General features: G+C 41.8%; 1 protein-coding gene across 2 annotated transcripts; it reads right to left on the bottom strand.

Moving 5' to 3' along the window:
- Positions 1 to 293: 293 nt before the first annotated feature.
- Positions 294 to 25321, bottom strand: tut4 (terminal uridylyl transferase 4). Of its 2 annotated transcripts, XM_078258311.1 has the most exons (31): positions 25182 to 25321; positions 24953 to 25096; positions 22785 to 23327; positions 22544 to 22686; positions 20771 to 20887; positions 20453 to 20630; positions 17432 to 17520; positions 17282 to 17333; positions 16400 to 16469; positions 15743 to 15869; positions 15223 to 15342; positions 13695 to 13877; positions 13373 to 13547; positions 12726 to 13285; positions 12003 to 12153; positions 9645 to 9731; positions 8506 to 8609; positions 8276 to 8333; positions 8067 to 8170; positions 7875 to 7964; positions 6532 to 6645; positions 6329 to 6406; positions 5971 to 6148; positions 5823 to 5870; positions 5539 to 5621; positions 5306 to 5421; positions 4396 to 4550; positions 4133 to 4230; positions 2571 to 3120; positions 946 to 1116; positions 294 to 828 (listed from the first exon to the last, which is right to left on the bottom strand). In XM_078258311.1, exons 3-31 carry the CDS (start codon positions 23254 to 23256, stop codon positions 740 to 742), a joined length of 4560 nt encoding a protein of 1519 aa, XP_078114437.1. In that variant the 5' UTR covers positions 23257 to 23327; positions 24953 to 25096; positions 25182 to 25321; the 3' UTR covers positions 294 to 739. The 2 variants fall into 2 exon arrangements, with proteins under 2 accessions (XP_078114437.1, XP_078114435.1); XM_078258309.1 differs by lacking the exon at positions 24953 to 25096.
- Positions 25322 to 25663: the final 342 nt, after the last annotated feature.

The raw sequence follows: 25663 nt of genomic DNA, 5'->3' as shown, positions 1-25663 counted from the left end.
GAAATTTGGATTTTGAATACGTGTGGTCCTCCATGTTTCCTTCTTCAAACTTACCAGGGCCGGGAAGCTACGTTACCCATTAGCAGCAGCTGTGAGTTTATCATGTGACAGAGAAAACATGAAAGGCGGAGCAGTATGTCCTGTATGTCCCTTACCGGCTAACGTATTTCAAGACGGCGCATGAATATGGAGCGTCTCAGCGTTTCAGTTATTGTGTATAGAAACCACACAGGATCATTCAGTAGCGCACACAAACATGAAACTGAACACATGAAAACACACGACAAATTAAAGTTGTTTGCTTTTTTTCTTTATTTTTTTGTAGCCTTTTTTCTATTTAAGATTTTTTCCCTTTTTTCTTGCTAACCCTGCTTTTGGCACTACATACTTAGGGTGACATGTTAGATTGTTTTTAAAACGTCTATTCAAAGCCTTCATCTTGTGGCAAGCAAAGTATGAATACAGCTAATAAAAATAAAGGTTTATATTTTTCCTTACTTTACACATGAAATAAAAACACTTTTTTGGACCCCCTCAAAAATGGGGGTATTAAAATATTTGACATTTGTATCACAAATCAATGTAATAATGAGACAGGAAATAAAAACATAAAAACTGTACAAAAATGAGAAAAAAAAAAATATTTTTTTAAAAATCCTTGTGATCAAATGATGTAAAGAGTACATAATGTTGCTTTGTTATGTTACTGACCATAGATCTAATTAAAAGAGATGCAGGTTCACTTCTTCTGTTGGATGAAATTTAGATTGACTTGATGTCGGACGTGGGGGACCAGTGGGAAGTTTGGATTCGGATGAACCACAGACCCTAATGAAAGAAGCAAAAAAAAAAAAGTCAAAGTCAGTGCAAATGAACTTGTGAATATCAATTTTTCTCCGCAGCAATTAAAAAAAAAAAGAAGAAGAAATGTTTATCATGTCTGACCTGGGCCCACGAAGGGTTTGCCAGGCTGGTAGCGACCGTTGCCCTGCTGGATGAAGTTCTGGGGCATCCGGTAGGGCCAGGATGGAGACAGGGCGTACTGTGGGGTTTTATTGTGCTCCCATAACCGCGAGCCTTGGCTCATGCCTACAAACTGGGCCGGGTGGCCTGACTCTGTAGAGACGAGATCAAAGGCAAAGTTCAATAAAATCTAATAATAAAAGGTTATATATCCCAGTTTGTGTAGGATGGGGCATCGAGAACCGGTTCCAACTTGGAATCATTTCCAAAATTACCATTCCAATGGAATCGTTTGGAAAATTTGGTTTCGAATCCGATCATCGTTCCAAATTTAACACGCGCAACTTTCTGGTGTCCGTAGCGGCCGCCGTACTTCCAGGCGCTTGTTGTGTTGCAGGATCACAGTAAGCGGCGCTGTAAAATGTAAAAATAACCATTGAATCAAAATAAAAGTTTCCTCTTATCTGTGAAATAAGCATGTGACCCGTTTCAACTCCAGCCCTCAAGTAACCGGAATCGAAAGGAAGAATCGGAATTGTTGAAATCAAAACGATGCCCAACCCTACGTTTGTGTAAACCAACCAGTGTCCCTTCACCAGTGATGTGATGAACCGTGACCCAACATCACAACGCCTCTTACTTTATTTAACCCTTTACTGTCTAAAATGATCATGTTTTATTCATTTTAAAGAGCAACCCCTGTTTTAAGTTGATCATTTGCCCTTCACATTCTCCAAAAATGCATCAGGGCTGTCATGTTCAAGCTGTTTTACAACTGTAAACGAGATCAACGTATGTAACTACCGTTGACAAAACAACTATCGCTACGAGGTCAATTTAGTTGGTGTTCTGAAGCTTTCGCTCCGATTAACACCATCTTTCTCAGATGTAGTTTGCCCAGTTGGCACGCCGTTGCAGATGTCCAAATATTATTTGGAGCACCTTTAAATCTTGAGATTGACTATGACATCAGGATGACTGCAGATGATGGTACAGTATGTAATACAGGGTACCCCCAGGATTCTCCAGCTTAAATGTAAGACTTTTTAAGGCCTTTTTAATACCACTCAGGATTACATTTAATGCCAACTTTATGACTTTGCAATGGAAAAATCAGTGTGGATTTTAAGCCAGAGAAAATAAATATTTACCAAGTAACTGAACTTGAATATATATAAAAAAACAAAAAACATGTTTGTTCTTTGTGTTTGTACTATTGTAAAATGAATAAAATATTTGTTGCATTTAGAGCTCTTATGCTTTGAAACGAAAAATACATTTATGATGTTACGGCATTTATTTATCCTATGAAAGGACAAGTAAAAAAGAAGACATGTTAACAAAATGGAATACTTTTAAGGCCTTATTTTAAAAGTTAAGACTTCTTTAATTTGTTTAAGAACCTGTGGGAACCCTTGAATACTTCTTAATTTCTAAGGAAAAATTAAACAAAACTCTCTCAGCTGTGTGTATGACTTGATCGGGGGCTTGACCTAGATCACAGTGAATGTGATAGAGTCTGAGAACAAAATAATTTCCTAGTCTAATTAAACGACAGGAAGACAGAAATACAGAATCACACACAGACGGTGCCACCCAGTGAATACCTGACTTGACCACGGTGCCATTGCCCATGAGTGACCCAGGCTGTGCCAAGTGATTGTGCCAGTGTCCTTCCCGACCCGGCCCGATGCCCAGCTGTCTCCCTGCCGGCTGGGCGAAGATGATGCTGGGGTCGTTGAGGTTCATGGGGCTGGGGTTGCCCCCTGAGCCTGTGGGACTCCCGTTCCCCGACGCCGAACGCAGGGCAAATTTCAGGCCGGGCGGGGAGGGGGCGTTGGGAGAGGACGTAGTGAGGACTGGTCCGTGTATGGGCCAGGAGGTGGAAGGGATGTGGACCGGGTGGTGAGGCTGCCCCTGGGACTGGTGAGTGGGAAGAAGCCCCAGTGCGGTGAGTGCCCCTGGGTGGTACTGGCCTGGATGGGACGTAGGGAAGCCGAAGAGAGACAGGGGGACCTGGGGGTGAACCGGCTGCTTCGGGGGACCCGCAGAGTTGGTCTTAATATGGGAAGGCTGAGGGGAACTGGAGGACTGGGAGGAACTCTGAGGGACAGCTGTAGGCTGCGGGGAGTAGGGCGGAGTCTGCCGACTGTCGGACTATTGAGAGGAAGAAAGAAAAGTGGTAGAATTCTGATCAAAGTCACACTTTTATTTATATATTCAAATAATTCATTCAACTGGGAAAATTGTATTTCATGAAAAGTGTTGCAGCATCAACAGGAGTTTAACAAGGGCCAGTTCAACCACATTAATTTTAGTTGCCCACATTTCAAGCTAGCAGTAATGAAGAGTCTAATTAAGGGAGTCTCAATTGGGCTCCTACATTCAAAATGCAAAAATATTAAAACAAAATACTTATGAGTTGCTGCTAGAAAAACAATAACAAAGAAATGGCTTAAGCCAGACACCTAGAGGGATGGTGTGATATAATCTATGAAGTCTTTGTAATGGAAAAAAAATCACCTTTCATCCAGGAGCTTCAGGAAATGAAATGTGAGGACATTTGCAAGAAGGAAGGAAAATTTATATTTCCTCAAATACCCTTCCTTTGTTTTGTTGTGTTGTATAATTACATTGTTAAAAAGCTGAAAAGATGGTTCATTCCATTAAAGTATCTACCAAAGGATGTAAACTGCTGTTGTTAAATGATTCAAAGTAAGTGTGGACTGAAGAAACCAAACATTCTTAACACTTGTAAGTAAGTAAGTAAAGCCTTTTCACAAATAAAAATCACAAAGTGCTTCACGTGCTCTGGTTTATTGCCATTTCTTGCAATCGTCTTGGGCGGCACTAAGCGCCAGACAGAGCCACGGTGCCTCTGGGGAAGGAACTTGTTTTGGTGGAACGTGTACGTTCAAAAGGTTGTTTTAGTTGTGCAACAGAAAACTCAGATTGGACAGATAGTCTAGCTAGCTGTCTGGATTTACCCTGCAGAGATCTGAGGAGCAGTTAACCGTAGTCCTCAGAAATCTACTGGAGTTTAGAACGCCAACACAAAGAAAGCGAAAGGTGATGGACATCCGGCGGAATTTTCCAGCGGCACCTGAACAATCCCGGAAATGACACGTCGTGGATATAGACTAACCCCGGTGCAGTCTTTTGTACTCACACATTCAGAGGGCTGTCTGGTCCGTCCAGGACAGTCTGCAGCTGTCTGGGGAATGGGGATGGACTGGGAGCTCACCACAGTTCGTACCATGTGAGGAGCTGGCGAAGAATAAGAAGACACGTAAGCTGTTTTATTTCCACAGTCTGACAGATGGTCTGACTCTTAGCTGTGTCAAGAAAGTCAATCTAACTTTACAAAGCCCCTCTAAATTCTTTCACCATATGTAAATATGGTGTGTGGTTGTCGACAGAATTTGTGGATACCTGGTGCTCCGGCGGTCCTCTGTTTGAGGTGGCGGTACTCGGGACAGTCCCTCCGTACATGACCCATGTCCCCACACTGGAAACAACGTCTGTCCTTCGGCTCCCGATCCTCCTCTTTAACGTCCTCGTCTTTGTCGTTTTCCTTCTTCTTCATCCTGGCAGAGGAAATAGGAAAAAAGATCAGGACACGACAAGAAGGGATGTATAAACACACATTCAGAAAAATAAGAATGGTTCTCACTCTCCTATACATACAGTAACCCTTCTTTTTATATGATAAATATGTTAACAATATTCTTATACAACCGAGGACTTTTTTTACGGTTACGTAATAATGGCTTCCATAAAAGTCTGTCAGTATTAACCTTGCAATAAAGATTTAGCCAACAGTTGAAAAACAAAGTGTACCTTTACAAACAGCTTAACCCTACTACAGTATGTTAGCCTAACTTAACCTACATTAGTCAGTTGGAGCTTCAGGAAAAAGCAAATCTCTCCTGCTGCTGCTGCTCTATTCCTTTCTGAAGTCTTTTCTTCTCAATCACACTTTTGTCTCAGATTAACACCGGGAACACACCGCACGTGTTAAGTGTCATCGCGTAGCGTAGATACAAGCCTGATCGTGCGCCTGGCCTTTCACACCAGACGTGTATTTCTACGTCACAAAGCAATCCTTCTCTTCTTGGCGCTCTCTCGCCTCTCTCTGCCTCTCTCCGATAGAAAGAGACAGGATGAGTGGGGAAAACTGGCAATTGTGGCGTGTGTGCGCGCGTGTGTGTGTGTGTGTGTGTGTGTAGAAAGTAGAAATTATATGAATTTATAACATATTACTTCTCAGTAGTTTCTTTTATTTTTTCTCGGTATTCTACCGGCGCAAGAGAAACATTTCCATGAACAAACGGGGGACAACCTGCGTCTCTTTGGACAGTCCTTCATGTAATGTCCGATCTTCCCGCAAATCCTGCAGCACCTGTCGTTGGGCGCCAACTCGCCGTCTGTCAACACCTTTGAGTCAAAGAAGTAGTCCTGCAGCAGAACACAAACGGAAACAGCAGACAGTTTAGAAAGGTTTCTCCAAGACACAGAGCAGGCAGCATTCAAATTCTTAACCTTTTCAATTCACGAGAGTCAAAAGTGACGTACCACTTCAGTGCCTGGGATGGGGTAGAACGGAGTCCCAAACAACTTTCTCCCATTTATAAAGGCCTTCATGATGAAGTTTGTCACTAGAGGAAGCAAAGAAGGAACATTTGCACCTGCTTCTTCAAATATTCATATATCAACCAGTCATGAACAAAAAGGCTGAACTGACAGAAAACGCCTTTGACTAGAGAACAACAATCCCACACATGTAAGTTCTTTTATATACATGTACAAAAGTTTGTTTTGAAGAATTTGGTACCAGAAACATCTAAATCATCACTTACTTTTACGAGAAACTCCAGCACCAAGATTATGATTCAGATCAAAGGGATCTGAGGAGAAAGAACAGATGAGTGAGTAGAAAGGAAGATCCCGGCTGTAACGTTAAGGAGCAGTTCAAGACGGAAGGGATACGCAGATCCTTGTGAGCACCTTCAATAGCGATGCATTTACTGGTCCACTGTTTCTCAAAAGTGGTGAGGCGTTTCCTTTGGCGGATGCTGATGACGTGCTCCTTGAAGTCAAATTCTTCCGTGTAAAAGCGCAGGAGTCCCAACCACAGCTCTCCCACCGACTCGGTGTTCGGCTGCAGCTCTGAGAGAAGCCGACGCTGTGCAGAAGAAACACACTTACATATAACATCTATTGGATGCTGAAATAGCAGAAGATGTGTGACAGGAGCAACAGCAGATTTGGACTCCATTCAGATAATGTCAAATGATGCAATGCCATCCCTAGTTTAGGAGACCCTGAGGAGTGTAAGTTAAGTCCCTTTTTTTATTAAACTCACCAGATCATCAAGATCATCACAAAAGAAAGCATTCCAGCCATCTACCATCCGCTGGGGGACAGTGTTCCCATCAAAGATCTAAAAAGACATCATACAGACGTAGCTCATTTCATTCAAAGCTAAGCAGCTAAGCACTTCAACGTTCAGGTGTATTTCATTTCTTTTGAGTTTCAAGGCTATGGCCATTAATGAGAGAGTGGTACCTCCTGCAGGACGGGAATGACTGGCGGCTGCCTCTGCTGCAGGAAGTAAAGTACCATGAGGATGTACGCATACGATGAGAGGCTTCCTCTGGACGCATCCCCAATGTCGCAGCGCTGAGAGCACAGAGGGGCGTTAGTTACACAAAACAATATATTTCCTGCTAAAGGCCGATTTATACTTCCACGTTAGATCGACGCCGTGGCTACGTAAGTAGGTACATGGAGATACGGACCCTACGCCGTAGCCTGACAGGCACCTCAAAATATACACTACGACGTGGCTTGGTAACGTTGCATTTCCCCCTACTCATTTCCTGGTTCTCCTTCTCCATAAACAACATGAAATCAACGAGAGGGTTCACTTTTCCTGCTACAGGATTTCCGACCGTGGTCAGAAAGAACAGGGGAGACACTTTGTTTCTCTCACTGTGACTCTAGAGTCGCTACTCGCTCTGAAGCTAATCACCGTCACTCTCTCACTCCCTCTACAACACGCACACACGCCAGCCCTGCTATTCTCTTAAAGAGATCGAGACACACACACACACAAGTATAAACTTCAGGCCACTCATGTAGGCTATGGCAAAAGCTCTGCATGGAGCCTGTGCACAAACAAATCAAAATAAATCAGGCTTAAGAGTGAGCAAAAGACATAATATGGAATATAGATGACATATATGACACAAATGAAAAAGCGGTTTTAATAAAAGATTTAAATTAGTTCAAATATGAGTGACCTGAAGTAACATGGCCCCAATAAGGTCCGTCAGGTTGCATGATTAGATCGTTCCCTCCTACTTTAACCTGCATGCATTCTACTTGTTCTGGACGTATTTTTCTCTATGTTTGCATATATGAATATGAAACTTTTTTTTACAGAGATTGGCAGTTTTAAGTTTGGTACATCACCACTTAAAAAAAAAGTTATTTTTGGAAGTTATGTTACATCTTGTGATGCTGCAGCTGCATGTTATACATTTACTTGTTTTGTAATTTGCTGGTGCCAAAATTTCCATGCAACTGATTTATAATTGACATTTATGAGGGCTGACTTACTGACTGTAGCCAGTAAAGCTACTGGCTAAACAATTGAGTTTTAATGGCGCACCCGCATTTAGTAAATCACTCATTTAGTTAATAAGAACTTCACACGTGCATTTAGTAACAAGTTTAAAATTATTATTGGATATTTCCAGGCAGCGCTCTTGAAAGTCAATTCATTTCGGACGGACGAGCTTCTAACAAACCCCTTGGAGAAAGAACTAGAACAGAGGACAGCAAACTGAACCGTCCAAAAGCAATCAGTAAAGGGTTACTGTATCAGTTTGTCAACATTCCCATACCTTAGCAAAGACCTTCATCGTGTATCCCAGAAATTGCACGCGTGGATCCAGGGCTGCATACGTAGCCAGCATTCTGGTGTTGTGTTGAGCCTGCAGGGATGACCCGTCCAAATTAATTCATACAGCAATTTTAATAAAAAGGCATGTCTAAGCACTTTGTATAACAGCGAAGGAAGGTCTTGGTTCACTCACCAGCGTGTTATAAAGGCTAATATCTCCCTCTAAACCACTCTGTCTGTGTTCAAACTTCACAATAGGCACTTTAGCTGTTGTGATAGGCAAGATGTTCCTCAAACCTGTGATGTTCGGAAAATGGGAGATCCCAACCAGTCAGGTTCAGTCCTTGACACACTGAAATATCACTGAGTTATAAAGAGATCATTAGTAAAACGTTAACTCACCTGTATGCTTCTTTAGCACTTTTGCAAGGCCTTCAATGATCTCTTTACAGTTCAGCCTCTGTTCAGACAGACCAAAAATTACAAGAATATGAGGGTCACATCTCTGACCCTGCTGAAAGAGCGTAGTTGCATTAAATGAGAGAGAGAGAGTGTGTGTGTGTGTGTGTGTGTGTGTGTGTGTGTGTGTGTGTGTGTGTGTGTGTGTGTGTGTGTGTTTTTAGTCTGCCTACCTCTGCAGTCTCATGGCCCTCCAGAGTCATGCAGATGTCGAGGTCACTGTCTCGGAAGCCGAAGCCGTTCTTGGACGAGCCAAACAAGCAGAGCTGAGCTTTTTCTGTGGATCCACACACAGAAGAGATTCTAATTTCCATCCAAATGGAAAACACACATTCTGTATCGTCAGACATTCTCATATAAAAAAAAAAAATGAGTTTCTCAAATAGTAGCCAGTCTGTTTAAAATCTATGTAAAGCTGCAGTCGGTAGAATGCAAAAATCAGAATTTGATCTCTCTGTTGCATGTGATGAATAGCCAATAGGAACGCTCTCTCTCTTTCTGAAGTGATTGACCAAAGTCTCCCGTCACAGGCTAGACTTACCAAAGCCTCAAAATAGAGCCCAGAGGAAGTGCAGAAGTCTAGTTATCTGTCAGACCACTTGAATTACAATATGCTAAGAGATTATTATGAATTATTTGCCCAACAATGCCACAAAAAAAAGCAGAAATTGTTCTATCATTGACATTATATCTCATGAACTGCTGGGTGGCTTTTAACATGAAACGTCAAAGTAGAGCTGGACAATATATCGATATTATATCGATATCGTGATATGAGACTAGATATCTTCTTAGATTTTGGATATCGTAATATCATAATATGGCATAAGTGTTGTCTTTTCCTGGTTTTAAAGGCTGCATTAAAGTGATGTCATTTTCTGAACTTACCAGACTGTTGTAACTGTTCTATTATTTGCCTTTACCCACTTAGTCATTATATCCACATTACTGATGATTATTTATCAAAAATCTCATTGTGTAAATATTTTGTGAAAGCACCAATAGTCAACACTACAATATTGTTGCGGTATTGATATCGAGGTATTTGGTCAACAATTTCGTGATATTTGATTTTCTCCATATCGCCCAGCCCTACGTCAAAGCATTTTGCGTCAACAGCAACAACTTAACAGAACAGAAAGAGAGTAAACAGAAGGCTTGCCAATTAAATAAGTAAATAAATAAATAAATAAATAAATAAATTGCAGGCATTAGAAAAAAGACCTGGTTCTCTCTTCAGTGGAAGAACATACATAAAGGCTGCGGTCAATACTTGAGAACTTGTCGTCCATAGTAGATGCTTAATGCTCACCGTTGTACTCCTTCCTTATGAACCTCTCCAGGCTGCAGAGGATCTGCTCCCTCTTCTGCTGCTCAGCATGTGTAGGTGACAATTCAACTACAAACAGCAGAACAGAAATTCAATCACACACAGTTGCAGTAATTAATCGAACCAGGCCAATTGAAAAATATAATTAATCTGTAATCATTTACTGCTTCCAGAGAACGTTCTGCTTTTATTGTTCTCAATTGTATTATATTAAATTGAATATTTGTTTGTTTTTAACATTGGTCAGACTAAACAAGACATTTTTAACGTGGATAATAAAAACTATGACTAGTTGCAGCCTAGTCTGGCATTACGGATGTACATTGCTGACATCAGGCTTCTTAGGCCATCTCCGCTATCGATTTTGCAAGGGAACTGTTGCTGCATCCGCGCCGCCCAGGACGGTTGTAATTGGTTTAAAGAAATACAAACAAGCCATAACTTTTTTTTTTCCCCCCCGTCCCAGAATAGATAAGAGGTGTAGCCAGACCCTTCTCCAGCACTGATAAGGTGCTGTGCTAGACTAGTTGCAGCCCTGCAATCATAGAACATTGATTGTCTAATACTGGTTCACTAATATGAAGCAGGTTTACTAGGAGTGGATAAGTGTAAACCTACTAAATGATTTCCTATTCATATTATAGTTGGGAGTAAATGTAATGCAGTTTTTTATGAATATGGCAATGATAGGACAGCTCAGACATGAAAGGGGAGAGAGAGGGGAAGACATGCAGGAAACCATCACAGGTCGGACTTGAACCCTGGACCTTCTGCATCGAGGAATAAACCTCTATATACGCGTGCCTGCTCTACCAACTGAGCTAAGCGAGCACCAGTTTACTTTTTAATGTTATCACCGTAACACACAAAATCAGTTTTTTTTGTTTTTCAAGCTAACTCTTCACCTCAATGCAATTATCCAAAACAATCCACTGTACCTCCAAATTTATTATATATATATATATATATATATATATATATATATATATATATATATATATATATATATTTATTTATTTATTTATATTTGTACACTCACCTAAAGGATTATTAGGAACACCTGTAAGATTTCTCATTAATGCAATTATCTAATCAACCAATCACATGGCAGCTACTTCAATGTATTGGGGTGTGGTCCAGGTCTAGACAATCTCCTGAACTCCAAACTGAATGTCAGAATGGGAACGAAAGGTTATCTAAGCAACTTTGAGCGTGGCATGGTTGTTGGTGCCAGACAGGCTGGTCTGAGTATTTCACAATCTGCACAGTTACTGGGATTTTCACACACAACCTTTTCTAGGGTTTACAAAGAATGGTCTGAAAATGGAAAAACATCCAGTATGCAGCAGTCCTGTGGGCGAGAATGGGCCGACTGATTCCAGCTGATAGAAAATCAACTTTGACTCAAATAACCTCATTACAACCGAGGTATGCAGCAAAGCATTTGTGAAGCCACAACACGAACAACCTTGAGGCGGATGGGCTACACCAGCAGAAGACCCCACCGGGTACCACTCACTCCACTAAAAATAGGAAAATGAGGCTACAATTTGCACAAGCTCACGAAAATTGGACAGTTGAAGACTGGAAAAATGTTGCCTGGTCTGATGAGTCTCGATTTCTGTTGAGACATTCAGATGGTAGAGACAGAATTTGGCGTGAACAGAATGAGAACATGGATCCGTCATGCCGTGTTACCACTGGGCAGGCTGCTGGTGGTGGTGGTGTAATGGTGTGGGGAATGTTTTCTTGGCACACTTTAGGCCCCTTAGTACCAACTGGGCATCATTTAAAAGCCACAGCCTACCTGAGCATTGTTTCTGACCATGTCCATCCCTTTATGACCACCATGTACCCATCCTCTGATGGCTACTTCCAGCAGGATAATGCACCATGTCACAAAGCTCGAATCATTTCAAATTGGTTTCTTGAACATGTCAATGAGTTCACTGTACTAAAATGGCCCCCACAGTCACCAGATCTCAACCCAATAGAACATATTTGGGATGTGGTGGGACGGGAGCTTTGTGCCCTGGATGTGCATCCCATGAATCTCCATCAACTGCAAGATGATATCCTATCAATATGGGCCAACATCTCTAAAGAATGCTTCCAGCACTTTGTTGAATCAATGCCACGAAGAATTAAGGCAGTTCTGAAGGCGAAAGGGGGTAAAACACGCTATTAGTAGGGTGTTCCTAATAATCCTTTAGGTGAGTGTATATGCTGTATATACTGTTAAATCCACCTGCCTCACGTACATAGTTTATTTTGTATGTACATTAAGGGCAACCAATCCCAAAATGATTTGTGAAAGAAATTGCACGATTGACTACGTACAGTAGCACAATCTGCAGAGCCCATCGAGGATATCTCTGAAGCGGTCGTTCATCGGAGGCAGAGGCTTCAGCTCAATCTTCTTGAAGTCTTCAGGACACTCGTCCTTCAGGTGACCATCTCGCTTGCAGATGCTGCACACAACCGTCGGAGGCTGGAAGACCATGAATGAAACGGCCGATTACACATGACAGCCTTCAATAACACAGAGTAAGTGCAAGATGAAATAGCGTGAATTCCAAATTGTTGCAGCCATCCTGCATTAGTTACAGAACATCCTGTGATAAAGCACTTGTGTGGGGCAATGTCCCATGTTGCACAGCTTATAAATAAAAATGTCTTCAGGGTTGCATTATGCTCTCCAACAACCACTGAAGCCAATGCATGGACTCAGTCCCCATGTGTCAACCAACCAATAAAGACCATACATTTAAACATCTCCTCTAAGTGACCTGATCACGTCACTGCTGACAGGTGAGATTATGCTTCTCATACACTGCAGCGATAAAAGTAGGAAAGCTTGAAAACTAAATAAAAACTTTCAAATTAGCTCTATCGCAAACAGTTCAGGAGCTACATTAAATAGTATTGCAGAATGTTATATTTTTGTTAAAACTACAATTATTAATCAATTCAAATATCTCGATTAAATCAACTCTTGATTTGATGCTACTGACTTTATAAAAACAACATGTACAAAGGGTGAATGGTGTTTATCATAATTACCTTCCCACCAGTGAAAATCATCTTGTCAAACACATAGTGCAGATCCTCTGATGCTACTGGTCCGTCCTTATCTGAAACACTGCTTTCCTCTTCTTCTTCATCATCATCCTCCTCCTCTTCTTCCTCCTCCTCCTCCTCCTCCTCCTCTTCCCCCTCCTTGTCACTGTCCAGCAGGCCGTTAGGGGAAAAGGAAGGTTTGTTGCCTTCATTGAGAACCATGTCCATGAGACTGGCGTCTAAAGTCTTCTCATCCTTCTTTCTGAACGAATCGGATCCATCTTCATCGTCGCTGTCAGGCTCCTCGTCCTCCGTAAACCCCCGGTGCCCCCTCTGATCGCACGGACTTCCTTCACCTTTCCCGTCGTCTTCTTCGTTCTTGTCAACCTTTTTCAATTTTGCACGTTGCTTTTGTGCCTTCTTGCCTCTCTGGCGCCCCCCAGTGCCCCTTCTCTGAGGGCAAGCAAAGTATTTGTAAGCCGTACGGAAGCGCTCCTGGATGTACTCAAACACCATTTGGCTGTTCAAACTGCGTGCAACATTTCGCTTCAGGGCAAAGGGATCTAAAAGAAGAAGAGAAAACAAGACGTACAGAGTGAATTTTGGAAATTTCTTTAGACCTGTAAGATGAACATTGTTGGCTCGCACACCTTCAATAGCAAGCCTGCGACGAGGCCAGTTCTTCCCTTCCCTAGAGAGGAGCTCCTTTAGGCGGATGCTGATGATGTGGTCTTCAAGAGCAAACTCCAATGTGTAGAAACGTAAAAGCTCCAACCACAACTGGCCCAGCGACACATCTTTACCCAGGTTCAAGGTTAGGCGGGTCTTTAAGAGACAGTAACAGAGGGATAGTTAAAAGCAGGTAGACAAAGCAAGAATATCAACACTGCCCTCCATAAACATATGCCTTGAAATCAGAATCACAGTCAGTTATTCTCTTACGATATGACTGTGTGCTATAGTGAGACTCACCAAGCCTTCTGAGTAATGAGTATCGTCAGGTTTTTTCTGCTCTGGTTTGGGTCTTCCTTCTCCTCTGGCCTCGTTTCGGTTCTCTGTGGAGGTCGGAGGTCTGCGCTCCCACCGGACAAACATGTCCAAACTGATTCCAGTTAGATGATACTCGTCCACGCGTTTCACATCAAAGCCTTCGATCTGAAAGAGGAAAATTAAGTCAAACATAGTCTCGCATTGCCAGACCTTCCTCCACAGCGGTGTCTGGCTAGTCCACACAACATTCCGCGATGGGAGAAAAACTCCGGTTTATTGGCATTTCTTTAAACCAATCACAATCGTCTTGGGTGGCACTAAGTGCCGAGCAGAGAAACAGTGCCTCTGCAAAATAGCCTCGGGAAGGAACTTGTTTTGGTGGAACGTGTACGTTCAAAAGTTGTTGTAGTCGTGCACCAGAAAACTCAGATTGGACAGATAGTCTAGCTAGCTGTCTGGATTTACCCTGCAGAGATCTGAGGAGCTGTTAACCATAGTCCTCAGAAATCCACCGGAGTTTAGAATGCCGACACAAAGAAGGAGAAAGGTAACGGACATCCGGAAGAAATGAGTGACATCCGGTAGAATTTCTGGCGGCACCTGAACAATGCCGGAAATGAAACGTCGTCCATACAGAAAAATAATAAAAAAACCAAGAGGAAAACAAGCGTTAAGCAAAGGTATTTCTATGTGGACCTGTTGATGTCACTTTTGGGTCTGGTTACAGGTTCAAGAGCAGGTTCATGAGCACATACCAACGACACAAAGCAGTGATTCCGGCTGTGGAATGCTTGGAATGAAGGCTTAAAACTTTTAAACAGAAAGAGCAGCAAAACACAGTTTTTCACCTTGGTATTGATATTCTTTAAGATGCAACTTCAGGAAACCTTTGTTAAGTGTAATTACATCTTTCCACACAGCATCATATATTTGTGACCATCCCTCTGTGAGAACCTCATGGCACTAATGGACTGAAGGACCTCTGTTGCTAAACAAATTTATGGGTTGTAGCACCTTCAAAATCTGTTTTCCTCCAGTATTATGCAAATGTGAGCAGCACAGTGGAAGAAGGATTTTTCAGCCATGCATTTTTCTTGAGAAAAATGTGCCTGCTCAAAATAATACCCACACTTTTATTACATTAACATCTTGCGTTCAACCTGTGTTTCGCAACGCAGAGCTGAGCCGACAACATGACACAAGATGCAGACGAAGAATGTGACTCATTCCTCTTCAATTTCCATTAAAAAGGGCAGACACTCTCTGATTGAGATCATCATAAAACAAGTTAGATCAAAACAGGTCTGTTCTTCATGGCCAACAATTGACATTGATTCGGCTTCCTGTCATCTTGCTACTGTCAGCTTACAAAAGGCATAAAATGCCTAAAAAGTGATTTAAAAGAAGGAAAAGGGTTGAAAGATTTTTTTTCTATTTTGTTTAAGGGAGATTGGAATGGATTTTTCCAGTGAAAGTGGGCAAGACTATGACCTGGAAAACCTTCACCTACCCAGCGGCCCAGGTAGACGGGGAGGATGGGCTCTTTCCTCTGCTGCAGGAAGAAGATGACCATGAGGGCGAAGGAGTACGAGGGGATGCCACCTTCAGCCTGGCAGTCAATGTGACACAGCTGCAGAGATAAACAAAACACTTTCTGTTAATGTGCACTTTGGCCTTCATCCAAATTTTGTATTTTTGGCATTTTGGACCTAGAAGTAATATAGCTGGTTTGTGCAGAGATAGACACAAGCATTGTGATCCGTCTGCTTTAAAATCCAATGTGTCTGATATCAGGATATTGTTTTTAGACAGTGGGACTGGTATATTGTGTGTGTCATTTAATAAACGTACTAATTAGTAAAAGTAAAAACTATTTTTGAAAATTCAAACCTGCTGACAGACATCTGCTTTTGTACTACAAAAGGGATATCAGTATTTGCTGACATGCGTAGCAACATGCACAGAAGAAAAAACAAGCTATTTATTGTTTCTTCTTTCAGCTGAGGATTTAGTGTCAGTGTCAGCCTTACCCTTGCCCAGTAGCGAAAGGCCAGCACGAGCGGGACCAATCTGGGCTCCAGTTTAGAGAGGGCTGCCAGGTGATTGGTGGTGAGACAAGCAACGTCATTACCTGCACTCACTTTACACACCAGGCCGCTGCACAGGAACAGAGGTTAGGGAAGACGACAATGAAAAGTTGGACTAAATTCTTCTTACATTGATACTGAACAGAACCTTCTGCTGCAATGGCTTGCTGAGGGATACCATATGTTGTGTTTAACATGTAAAACATTGGAGGTAGTGAGGAACTGCGGTTTCTTTTTAGAGGGATGTTTTTTTTGGAGGCACTAAAATTGGTGACAGGCTGTAAATTAGTGTTGGAACTGCATGCCTCAGATGTCAGGAGATGATTTGAACTGTAACAATGTGCAGTTACATAAGTACACTGAAATAAGCACTCTGAAGCAGCTGACTCTTAAGGTGCCAGGTTGCACAAAAAGTCACAAACAAATGTTTAAAAAAAATATATGAAAACTACATAATATACTATCACTACTGTTATCTGAAACTCTCTTTCTAGACCTGTATGACAAATAATTTGAACATCAATAATAGTAAACAAACATAATATACATATAAAAAAAGGCAAAAACAAACTGCATCGATGAATTTAAGGCAGCACTCACTTGCTAACGTCCCGACAGAACACAGCAGGAACTTTGGCATGAAAATCGGACTCAACATCAGAATATTCGGCTAGAGAGGAAAGACAGAACAAAAAAAAAAAAAAACAGTGAATGACCTTCAAGAGGGCTGCACAAACACAAATTCATTGCAGGACTTTTACATAAAAGTGGAACCAAACACAAAGAAGCATTAAAGGTGTTCTAAGCGATGTCACGAGTTTTTTAGGCTACAACATTTTTTGTCATATACTGCAAACATCTCCTCACTATCCACGAGCTGCCTGTCCCCTGAACACACTGTTAAAAAAAACGCGGTCTCTGTAGACAGCCCAGGCTCCACAAATGGCAACAAAAACAAACTGGCCAACCTGCACCACCAAACATAACAAACAAACAGTCTTCCAGCGCTCCAGCCAATAACCGACAAGAAGGATTTTAGGGTGGGGGGTTGGGGAGGTCAGAGCGCGGAAGCACAGACGGGAGGGAGAGGGGACGGGATGAGGAGGAGGGAGGGGCCAGCTAACCTCGTTTTGTTTGAAAATACTTCAAACGTCAACAAGAAGCGCCGTCACCCAACATCGCTTAGAGCACCTTTAACAATCCAAACCATGTGGATGAGGTCCTTAAGGTGAAACATTTTATTCAAATTCAAGACCAAAGGAGATCAGGAATTTCAGAGCAATGTGCTTCTTGAAAAATGTTCTGCTGAGCAAACGCGATCAGACATGAACCAACAAGATACACCTGATAATTCCAGACAAAACCAGAACAGTAGGTCTATGCACCTTAGTAACAATTGATCACGTCTCAACTCGTGGAAAACTGACGATGCACCGAGCACTTTAATGTATATGACAATAAACTAAACTTGACTAAACTTACGGCTCTTCTTAAGAATTTCCAGGACTTGAATCAAGACCTCAGGTTGTGTCATCTGAACAGACAAAAGTAATGAGAGACAGTCAACTATAAGGAATATTGTGTGTAGTTAGTATTTTGTAAAAAATAAAAAAATATAAGAAGCAGACTTACTGAGGAGGGGTGGGTGACATCAATGTTGATATCACTCTTCTTGAAGGCAAATCGGGTTTGACATGAACCATAGAGACGGAGAGCACAAGCTGAAAAAACCAAAGACAAGACATTGGAAAATATATACAGAATATTTCACACTCAGAAATATTTAACAAAAACCAGTGGTGGAAAGTACATTTACTCAAGTACTGTACCTAAGTACAAATTTAGTACAAAGAGAGAAATCTTGTATTCTTTACTCCACTGCATTAATCTGACAGCTTTAGTTACTTCAGAAATTAAGATTTTTGCACATGAAAACACATGTAGTTTATAAAATATGTTTTATTATAAATTAAACTACCCAACAATATAATGACCTACAAGTCCAGCTGAAACGATTAGACCATTAAACATTTAGTTGATCATCAGAACTGTTTTGATTGTTTTTAGTTTCTAAAATGTGAGGATTGTTCTGCATTGAGTGATGATACTTATATACAGGGTTTCCCGCAGCACTTTGCAGTTTAGGCGGCCCGCCTTAACAACACGCGCATGCTGCCTTAACTGAGTCTTAAAAAAAAAAAGAAATGCCCGGGCAGAGACGGGGTGATGGACTCACCGGAGCGTCGGCATACGGCAGGCAGAGAGCATTTATATACGTTTCTCTGTCCTGTTCTTCACATCAGTGAGGCTTTCTTCTCTTGTTTCAACGAAGTGAGTACATGACGAAGTGACTGGAACTATCCATCACCTCTCGCGTGTGGATTCTCAACGTCCCGGCTGCTGCCCGGTCTTTGAGACACAGCTGCTGTCTGTTTGTTTTTTTAAATCACTACACGCGGTTCACAACACACGGTTAGTTAGCGTAGTTAAACACTACACACAGTGAAATTACGTGTCCTGTTTTTATTTCACGCGTACTATCTGCTGGAGTGAGTGAATCTATGGGCTGAGCTCTGTTATCTCAGAGCTGTTTGTTCTGGAGAAGAGTTGTCAGGCGAAGTGGAAGAGAGCGTGTCACGGAGGATAATGGGAGCAATGAGAGTAAAACTGTTAAAGCACCTTTTTTTTTTTTTTTTTTAAATAGTTTAATGAGCTTAAAATTGCACATTGCAACTGTTATTTTGAAAAGCTGGTTATTTATTAATTATTTAAATTTAATATTTAGTGTAGTACAGAGTCTGCACTACAGAGATGTATTAATTATATATTTAAATTTGATATTTATTGTAGTGTGTACTACAGACCCCCCCCCGGTCAGATGGCAAACCTACCACCTTAACTAACACATTTTCTGTGGGAAACCCTGATATACTTAAGTATCATTTTGAATGCAGGACTTTTACTTGTAACAGACTATTTTTACAGTGTAGTATTAGTACTTGTACTTAAAGCAACACTAGAGAATTTTTAGAGAGTTCATCAACTCGTAACAGGGTGAACGGCACTCCTGCGTTCGCTTTGCGGCTCTCTTCTATAACCGCACTATGCAAGTTTGCCAGATCAGGTAGTGGATCTGTAGTTCGAATGAGACATAATGGGACAATTCCGCTTCCAACCTGTAGGGGGACCGAAGCGGGACAAGTTCTCTAGTGCTGCTTTAAGTAAAGGATCTGAATACTTCTTTAAAGACTGACAAAAACAGACAAAAATTAAAGCTGCTCCGCAGCGACCGAGCACTTTAGACTCACAGGGAAGGTATCCAAAGCACAATGGCTGATTTTGTATGACACGTGGCATTGTGACTAATGGGCTTTGAACTCACAATCTTCCAGGCCAAAGGCGAATGCTGATCTCAGGGAGCTATTGTCCAGGTGATGACTCCTCTAGCTATCTGGGCTATATTTTATTGAGTCAGCCTGGGTTGACTCAATAACATGACTTTCCTTAACTGGACTGATTGCTAATCAGAATCAGGTGTGTTAATGCAGCCACACATTTATAATATGCAGGGTGGTTGTCCACAGCACAACGCCTGATTAGATACATGTATGATCATCTTGCAACACCATGGGCTCGAACTTGGAACCATTGAGGCCGTGGGCAGGTTCTGATCTCAGCGAGCTATTATCTGGGTGATGTCACGGGTGGCATCGCAAAACCTAGTAGACGAGGAGCAGGCTTGCGTGAAAATACAGAATTTAAAGCTGCTGTAAAAAATGTATTTCTTATTCGAAAATTCTGAGAATTTGTGTACTTGGTTAGGACAACTTGGAGATGCCTGTAATTTATTTTCAAAAAGATCAATAAATGCCAAACTGATGTTTAAAGATACTCTATTTTGCATTGACTGCAATGTGTAGATGGGGACACAATTCAAACATGTTTTAAAAATTCACTTTTTGAGAGAATATTCTGACATTTTGCACACCAAATCTACAATGATCTTCCAATGTTGTGAATTTTTTTTCCATGAAAACCAAATATTTAGTTTGGAAGAAATTGCAGTATTTGTTTACACTACTGTATGCAGTAAAACGTTTTTATGCACTGTGGGCTGAATTTTTGATAAATCAAAAATTTGAATGGTAAATTTGTGGAGGACAGTGTGGAGATGAAGTTGCCCACATGTGGTGTCAATTGAAACAAACATGTGGGAGGAGATAGGTTTAAGAAGTTTTGCAGTTTTTGCAAAAAGTAGAGTGATGGACTTCAAAATTGCTACAAGCTAACAGCAGAGCATAGTTTCTACTCTATTGGGGCTACAATACAGCATAAGTTGCGACATTGTAGCATGTACGGCTGATTTGTTATTTATTTTAGATGGCTGTTGTAGTGCCACCATCAGGACAATTAGCACACAAATCGCACTGATTAAGTTCAGCATAGGACTGGACTTATGTGCAAAGTTTGGTTTTGTGCATGGGAACATGGATTTCTTAAGAAAGAAGAAGAAGACAATAGGGTCCATGCAGCTTCGCTGCTCGGCCCCTAACTAGGCACTCAGGACCAGCAAGGTCTAGTTTCTCAGGGCATTTCCTCTTTACACTTACACTACAAAAAAAATAAAGGCTGAGCGGCATCACAGCATACAACCTGAGAGGTGCTTCTTTATGATCTCTTCCATCCTGATGACCACGGCCTTCCGAACCTCAAAGTCCTCCTCCGAGATGCCGTGCTGCCTGGCTGTTTCTAGGACCGCCGCGTCCACGGCCCTCAGCTGGGCAGCGGAGGCGCGCGGCAGGGCACGCAGCTCATTCTCCTCCTGTTTCTCCTGATACACCAGACAGACAACAGAGTGTAATGTAATGTAAAATACTTTATTCTAAAGTCATACTTTATGCCCATTCAGAAGAACATCAAAAAAGCACAAGTGCTGGGATGAGTGACAACACAGACTTAAAGTTCCCGTACCATTATGTTCTTCTTGTGTCTCTTCTCCTTGATGTGTTTGTGGGCTCCTTGAATGTTCTCGATGTGCACAGAACACAGCTTGCATAAGTATTGATAGTTAGGGTACTCGGGGGACTGCTGTGGAAACAGGAAGAGAGGCAAAAGCAATCGGTTTATGCATGTTCTCTCGCAGTTGTTCAGTTGAAAATCTGGGGAGTTGTCATTTTCACATGATCATAATCACATTCTTTAATCCCACCTGCTCATGCAAGGTGGCGATACAAACAAGCAAAATCAGTAGTACAGGAAAAACACAGGCTGAGCCAATGTGAAAGGGTAAAAATGGGAGGAATGTGTTTGCATTATTATTTTTTTTATTTATCAAAATAAGCCCAACATCTCCTTCAGTGCATCAGCCTTTCATTTTGTCTCGACACAAAACAGCTGTACAACAACTTTGGCTCTAAATATTCTCATTTGGGTCGTTACCAAAGAAGTATTAGCATTCAACACATCATACAGAATGGACCAGTCAGACTCGTTAATCTCAACTAAACACCAAGAACTTAATCAGTCATCCGCTCTTGTGTGCAGTTATTGTTCCGCCAAAACATATAAGATGTCAGTTGTTGTTTTTTTGATGTGCAGTTGATATTAATTAACTAAGCACCGTTTTACAGCCAGTTTTGGTCTAAGCTTTCCAGTAAATTCCACACATCCCAGTGGAAAACAAGAACATATTGCTCATTCTCAATTAACTCTACGGAAGTTTAAAAAATCCCCTCCAGAATACTCCAAAATACTCTGCTGGGAATAACAATGCGCGTCTGATTTAGTTTTTCCACAAGTTAAATTACCTCGTTCAAAATTCTTAAAAAAAATTACATCTACTCCTTTTCCCTCATTAAAAAGCACAGAAATGTGGCCGTTCAGCTCAGTTGGTGGAGCGGGCGCACACGTGCAGAGGTTTGTTCCTCGACGCAGAAGGCCCAGGGTTCGAATCCGACTACGGATGCACCGATCCGACTTTTTCAGTCCCGATACCGATGCCAGGGCTTTGTTATCTGTCGATACCCGGTAAGATACTGTTGTTGAATTAATAATACACTGTATACCTTCCACCTTATACCTTCCTTCCACCACGTGGAAGAGACTAAAGGCTAACTAACTAACAAAAAAAAAACATAGATGTAATGTATTGATTTCTTATTTATTTGTACACTCAACTCTTCCAGCATGCGACACACGTGCGACAGACGCAAAAAAAAACTAACAAAACTGGATCAGCCCGTGGATCTGTTAATTTTTCCGATCCCCGATCCTGCTATTTTGTCAATATCGGGACCGATATCCGATCTTAATATTGGATCGGTGCACCCCTAAATCCGACCTGTGACGGTTTTCCTGCATATCTTCCCCCCTCTCTCTCCCCTTTCATATCTCTCTGCTTTCCTGTCCAATAAAGGCAGAAATGCCCAACAATAACAAAATTATAATAAAATAAAAAAAAGCACAGAAACTATGAATTTACAATAAGAGGGTCCGTGGTTTTAGTATACACAGAGTAGGTAGACTTCCATCAATTGTTTAATTCTGATCATATTTTAAAACTATCCTGTCTATGGATAAGAACAATTGATGAGGTTTGATCAGAGATTGATAGATAAATAAATGTGTTTATGCATGGCTCTATTTATCAATCTATTACAGACGTAGCAGACCCATAATGCAGCATATGGATGAGTGGAGCCCTACATTTATTGTATGTCAGGCGAGTCTGGATTGTTTCCTTACTTTCAACAGTCGGTGGATGTAGTCTCTGTAGAGGCGCTCCTCTGCCTGTCGGAGGCCCAGCTGTTGCTCTGTCAGGGGCCTTTCCTCCACAGTGGGCCTCACCTCTTTGACCGACTGATGCATCAATGCAGCAGCTTTCACCCCTACAAAACAACAAAGACAAAGCACCGTTTACCAGAGATACATTTGGTGAAGACGACAGAATCATCTCAGGAAGAAAAAAAACATCGTGCAAACCCACCATGAGACTTTTCCTTTGCCGGAGCTACAGTGGAGCTCTTGGCTGGCTCTGTGGGGCCTTTGGCAGGTGTACCGGGCACTACAGGAGAGCTGGTCCCTCGGTTCGCTGAGGGGCTGTTGTCTGGAGAAATAGACAGCCTGGAGTCAGGAGCCTGTGCCACTGGCTTCTGTTGTGAGCTTGTTGCTTTTCCTTTCCCTCGCTCCCCAGAACTTGTTCTTCCAGTCAGTCTAGTCAGCCTGAAGGACCGTCCTCTCCTCTTGTCCTGGGGGACGTCTGTGAAAGTCTTGCCTGGCCCGCGGCTTCCCTGACTGCCTATGTGATGTTCATCCTTTGCGGCAGCGAGGTTTTCTTTGCTGCGGGCTGCAGACTTAGTGCCCTCTCCTCCTTTACTTGACTTCTCACTGGACAAAGGTTTGGTTCCTCTGGGTTGGGACTGTTTGACTGATTTTACTGGACTTTTGGACTCCTCCATCCCTCTCACTCTTGTCCCTGGTGGAGTCAACACCACGCTGAGGATGACCAGGGAGGCAGGCCACCTAAAGTCTAGGTAAAAAAAAAAAAAAAAGAAGAAACCAATATTAGGTGAAGCTACCTGACCAAATATGTGTAAACACACTTTGAATGTAACTTGCATATTTTTTTTCTACAGAACCTTAGCATGTGACAAATTGATATGGCGTCAGGATTATCTCACGTGCGTAATAAAACATGCTCACGAGCAAGTTGTATAATTTCACACGCGCAGATATTACATTTTGAGACTTGTAGAGGCAGCTGCGAGCGTGAAACAAAACATAGGGAGAAGGGAAAGAATGGCACCTGCGTGTATAAAACTAAGCATCACACGCCTGTGAAAGTCTGGATTGTGAGCGCTGGAGGGCGTACACGCTCTCGCTGGTAAACCTGCCCTCCAGCGCTCGCAAAGCAGACACTCGCGGGCGCGTTGTGGATGCTCTGTGCTCATGCTGCCGAGTTTCGTACGCGCAGGTGCCTTTCTTTTGCTCTCCCTATTTTTTCTTTCATGCTCGCAGCTGCCTGTACAGGGGAGGTCAGCACCAGCTGCTGTCCGTCAGCGTGCACAGAGAAATTAATCTTTTTAGATAAAACAGAAGTTGACAAAGTTTCCCTTTGAAAATTTGTAATAAATTGCAGTATAATGCAATAATATCGTATCGTGACATAGGTGTTGTGATATTATCGTATCATGGGCCTAATAAAAGATTCTGAATGCAGGACTTTTACTTGTAACGGAGTATTTTTACACTCTGGTATTGCTACTTTTAACTTAAAGGTCCCGTATTATAAAGAGTGAGATTTCCATGTCTATTTTGATTATAAAGCAGGTCAAGGTGCTGTATAATTACTGTGTAAGTATCAAAGTGCTCAATCCACAGAGAAATACACACTGCCCGTATTCAGAAACGGTGCCTTTAAACGAGCCGTCAGGACTTCAGCACGGCTGTGATGTCAAAACTATACTTTATAGGTAGAAGGTGCCGCTATAGTGGAATTACAGTCATCCCCGGGTGCAATGACTGAGACCCACAGATGTTGAAAGACCAGGAAACACTGAAAAGACCGGGCTTTTTTTTAGGCAGGGGGGCTTAAAGAGACAGGCGCTAAAACAGAGCGTTTCAGACAGAAGGTGAATACAGGTGTATTCAGACAGACAGTAAGAGAAAAAAAACATTTTTTTTTTGGACATTAAAGCATGTAAACATGTTCTAGTAAAAACCCAAAACATGAATAGGCTAGGAACCTGAAAACTGGCATACCGTTAATTAGATTATAGGACCTTTATGTAAAAGATCTGAGTACTAAATACTTCTTCCACCACTGTTCACATGTACAGAGCCAGAGCAGACCGAGCAGTGATGCCGATGTTATATCAAAGTCTGTTTCCCCTTCGTATTCCGTACCGCCCCCCTCCGTGGTCGGTGTTATTTGGGAAATACCGTTAGTTAGAGTTAGGTTTTGGTTTAGGCGCCGCAGCAATGACTGACTGGGAATGAACTAACGTTTGTTTCAGGTAGTTCAGGGGAAACGAAACTGATGGGAAAACAAGACTTCGACACAACACTGGGACTTCACGTTAGCTCAACTTTCAATACAGAACTGAACAGAGAGGGTCATCATCACAGATATTATCGACTAAAATAAATGCTCACCATTAAAATCAAAATGTGTTTCCTGTTTTATAGGAAGGACTCACGTTGACTTCCTGCCGACTTCGTTAAGCTAGCTAACTAACTAACGTTAGCTGCTGTGCCCCCGGTCGTCCGGCTGAGCTAGCTAACGGGAAATAAATAATACTGGCACCATGTTGCCACACAGCAGCAAGTCATTAAAAACAACGACTTCAACCATTACAACACAGAAGAGCGCATATTAACTTACATTCGAGCTCTAAAGTTGATTCCGAATTATTGTTTAGCTGTCTCCATGGTAGTGTACCAAATGTTTTTCAAATCCCACGGCCCTGGTCAAAACAGCAACCATTGACGCCATGTTAATACGTTACCCCGCTGCATTGTGGGAGCGCCAGTAATGATGAGATGAAGAGGGGCGTGAAAGGTGCTGCGTTCAAATACCGTTTTACCGTACTGTCGTGATATATATATATCACGACAGTACATATATATATATATATATATATATATATATATATATATATATATATATATATATATATATATATATATAACACGACAGTAGTACGAGTGACACATAATCTAAATGATAAGAATAATTGCAGATATATTTAAGAAAAGGGGATACAAAACACATTTTAAGAAAAGGGTAGGCCTATATAATGTTAAAATTAGGGATATTTTGCATGGGTTTCTACATAAATTGCCAAAACAAGTCATTTTTGCTCG

This window comes from Sander vitreus, chromosome 9, assembly GCF_031162955.1.
Source record: "Sander vitreus isolate 19-12246 chromosome 9, sanVit1, whole genome shotgun sequence".
Taxonomy (NCBI): domain Eukaryota; kingdom Metazoa; phylum Chordata; class Actinopteri; order Perciformes; family Percidae; genus Sander; species Sander vitreus.
Note: the sequence above shows the minus strand (reverse complement) of the source record. Positions and strands in the feature narration are given on the sequence as shown.

What these genes read in the sequence shown, in the direction of transcription:
- tut4 (XM_078258311.1), bottom strand. Translation starts at nt 23,256, where the DNA reads ATGGAGGAGTCCAAAAGTCCAGTAAAATCAGTCAAACAGTCCCAACCC. An exon ending in GCTCTGCAGATTGTGCTACT is followed by an intron (nt 9,732 to 12,002) that starts GTACGTAGTCAA and finishes TGCTGTTTGTAG; the next exon opens with TTGAATTGTCACCTACACAT. An exon ending in CAAACCCTTCGTGGGCCCAG is followed by an intron (nt 829 to 945) that starts GTCAGACATGAT and finishes TTCTTTCATTAG; the next exon opens with GGTCTGTGGTTCATCCGAAT.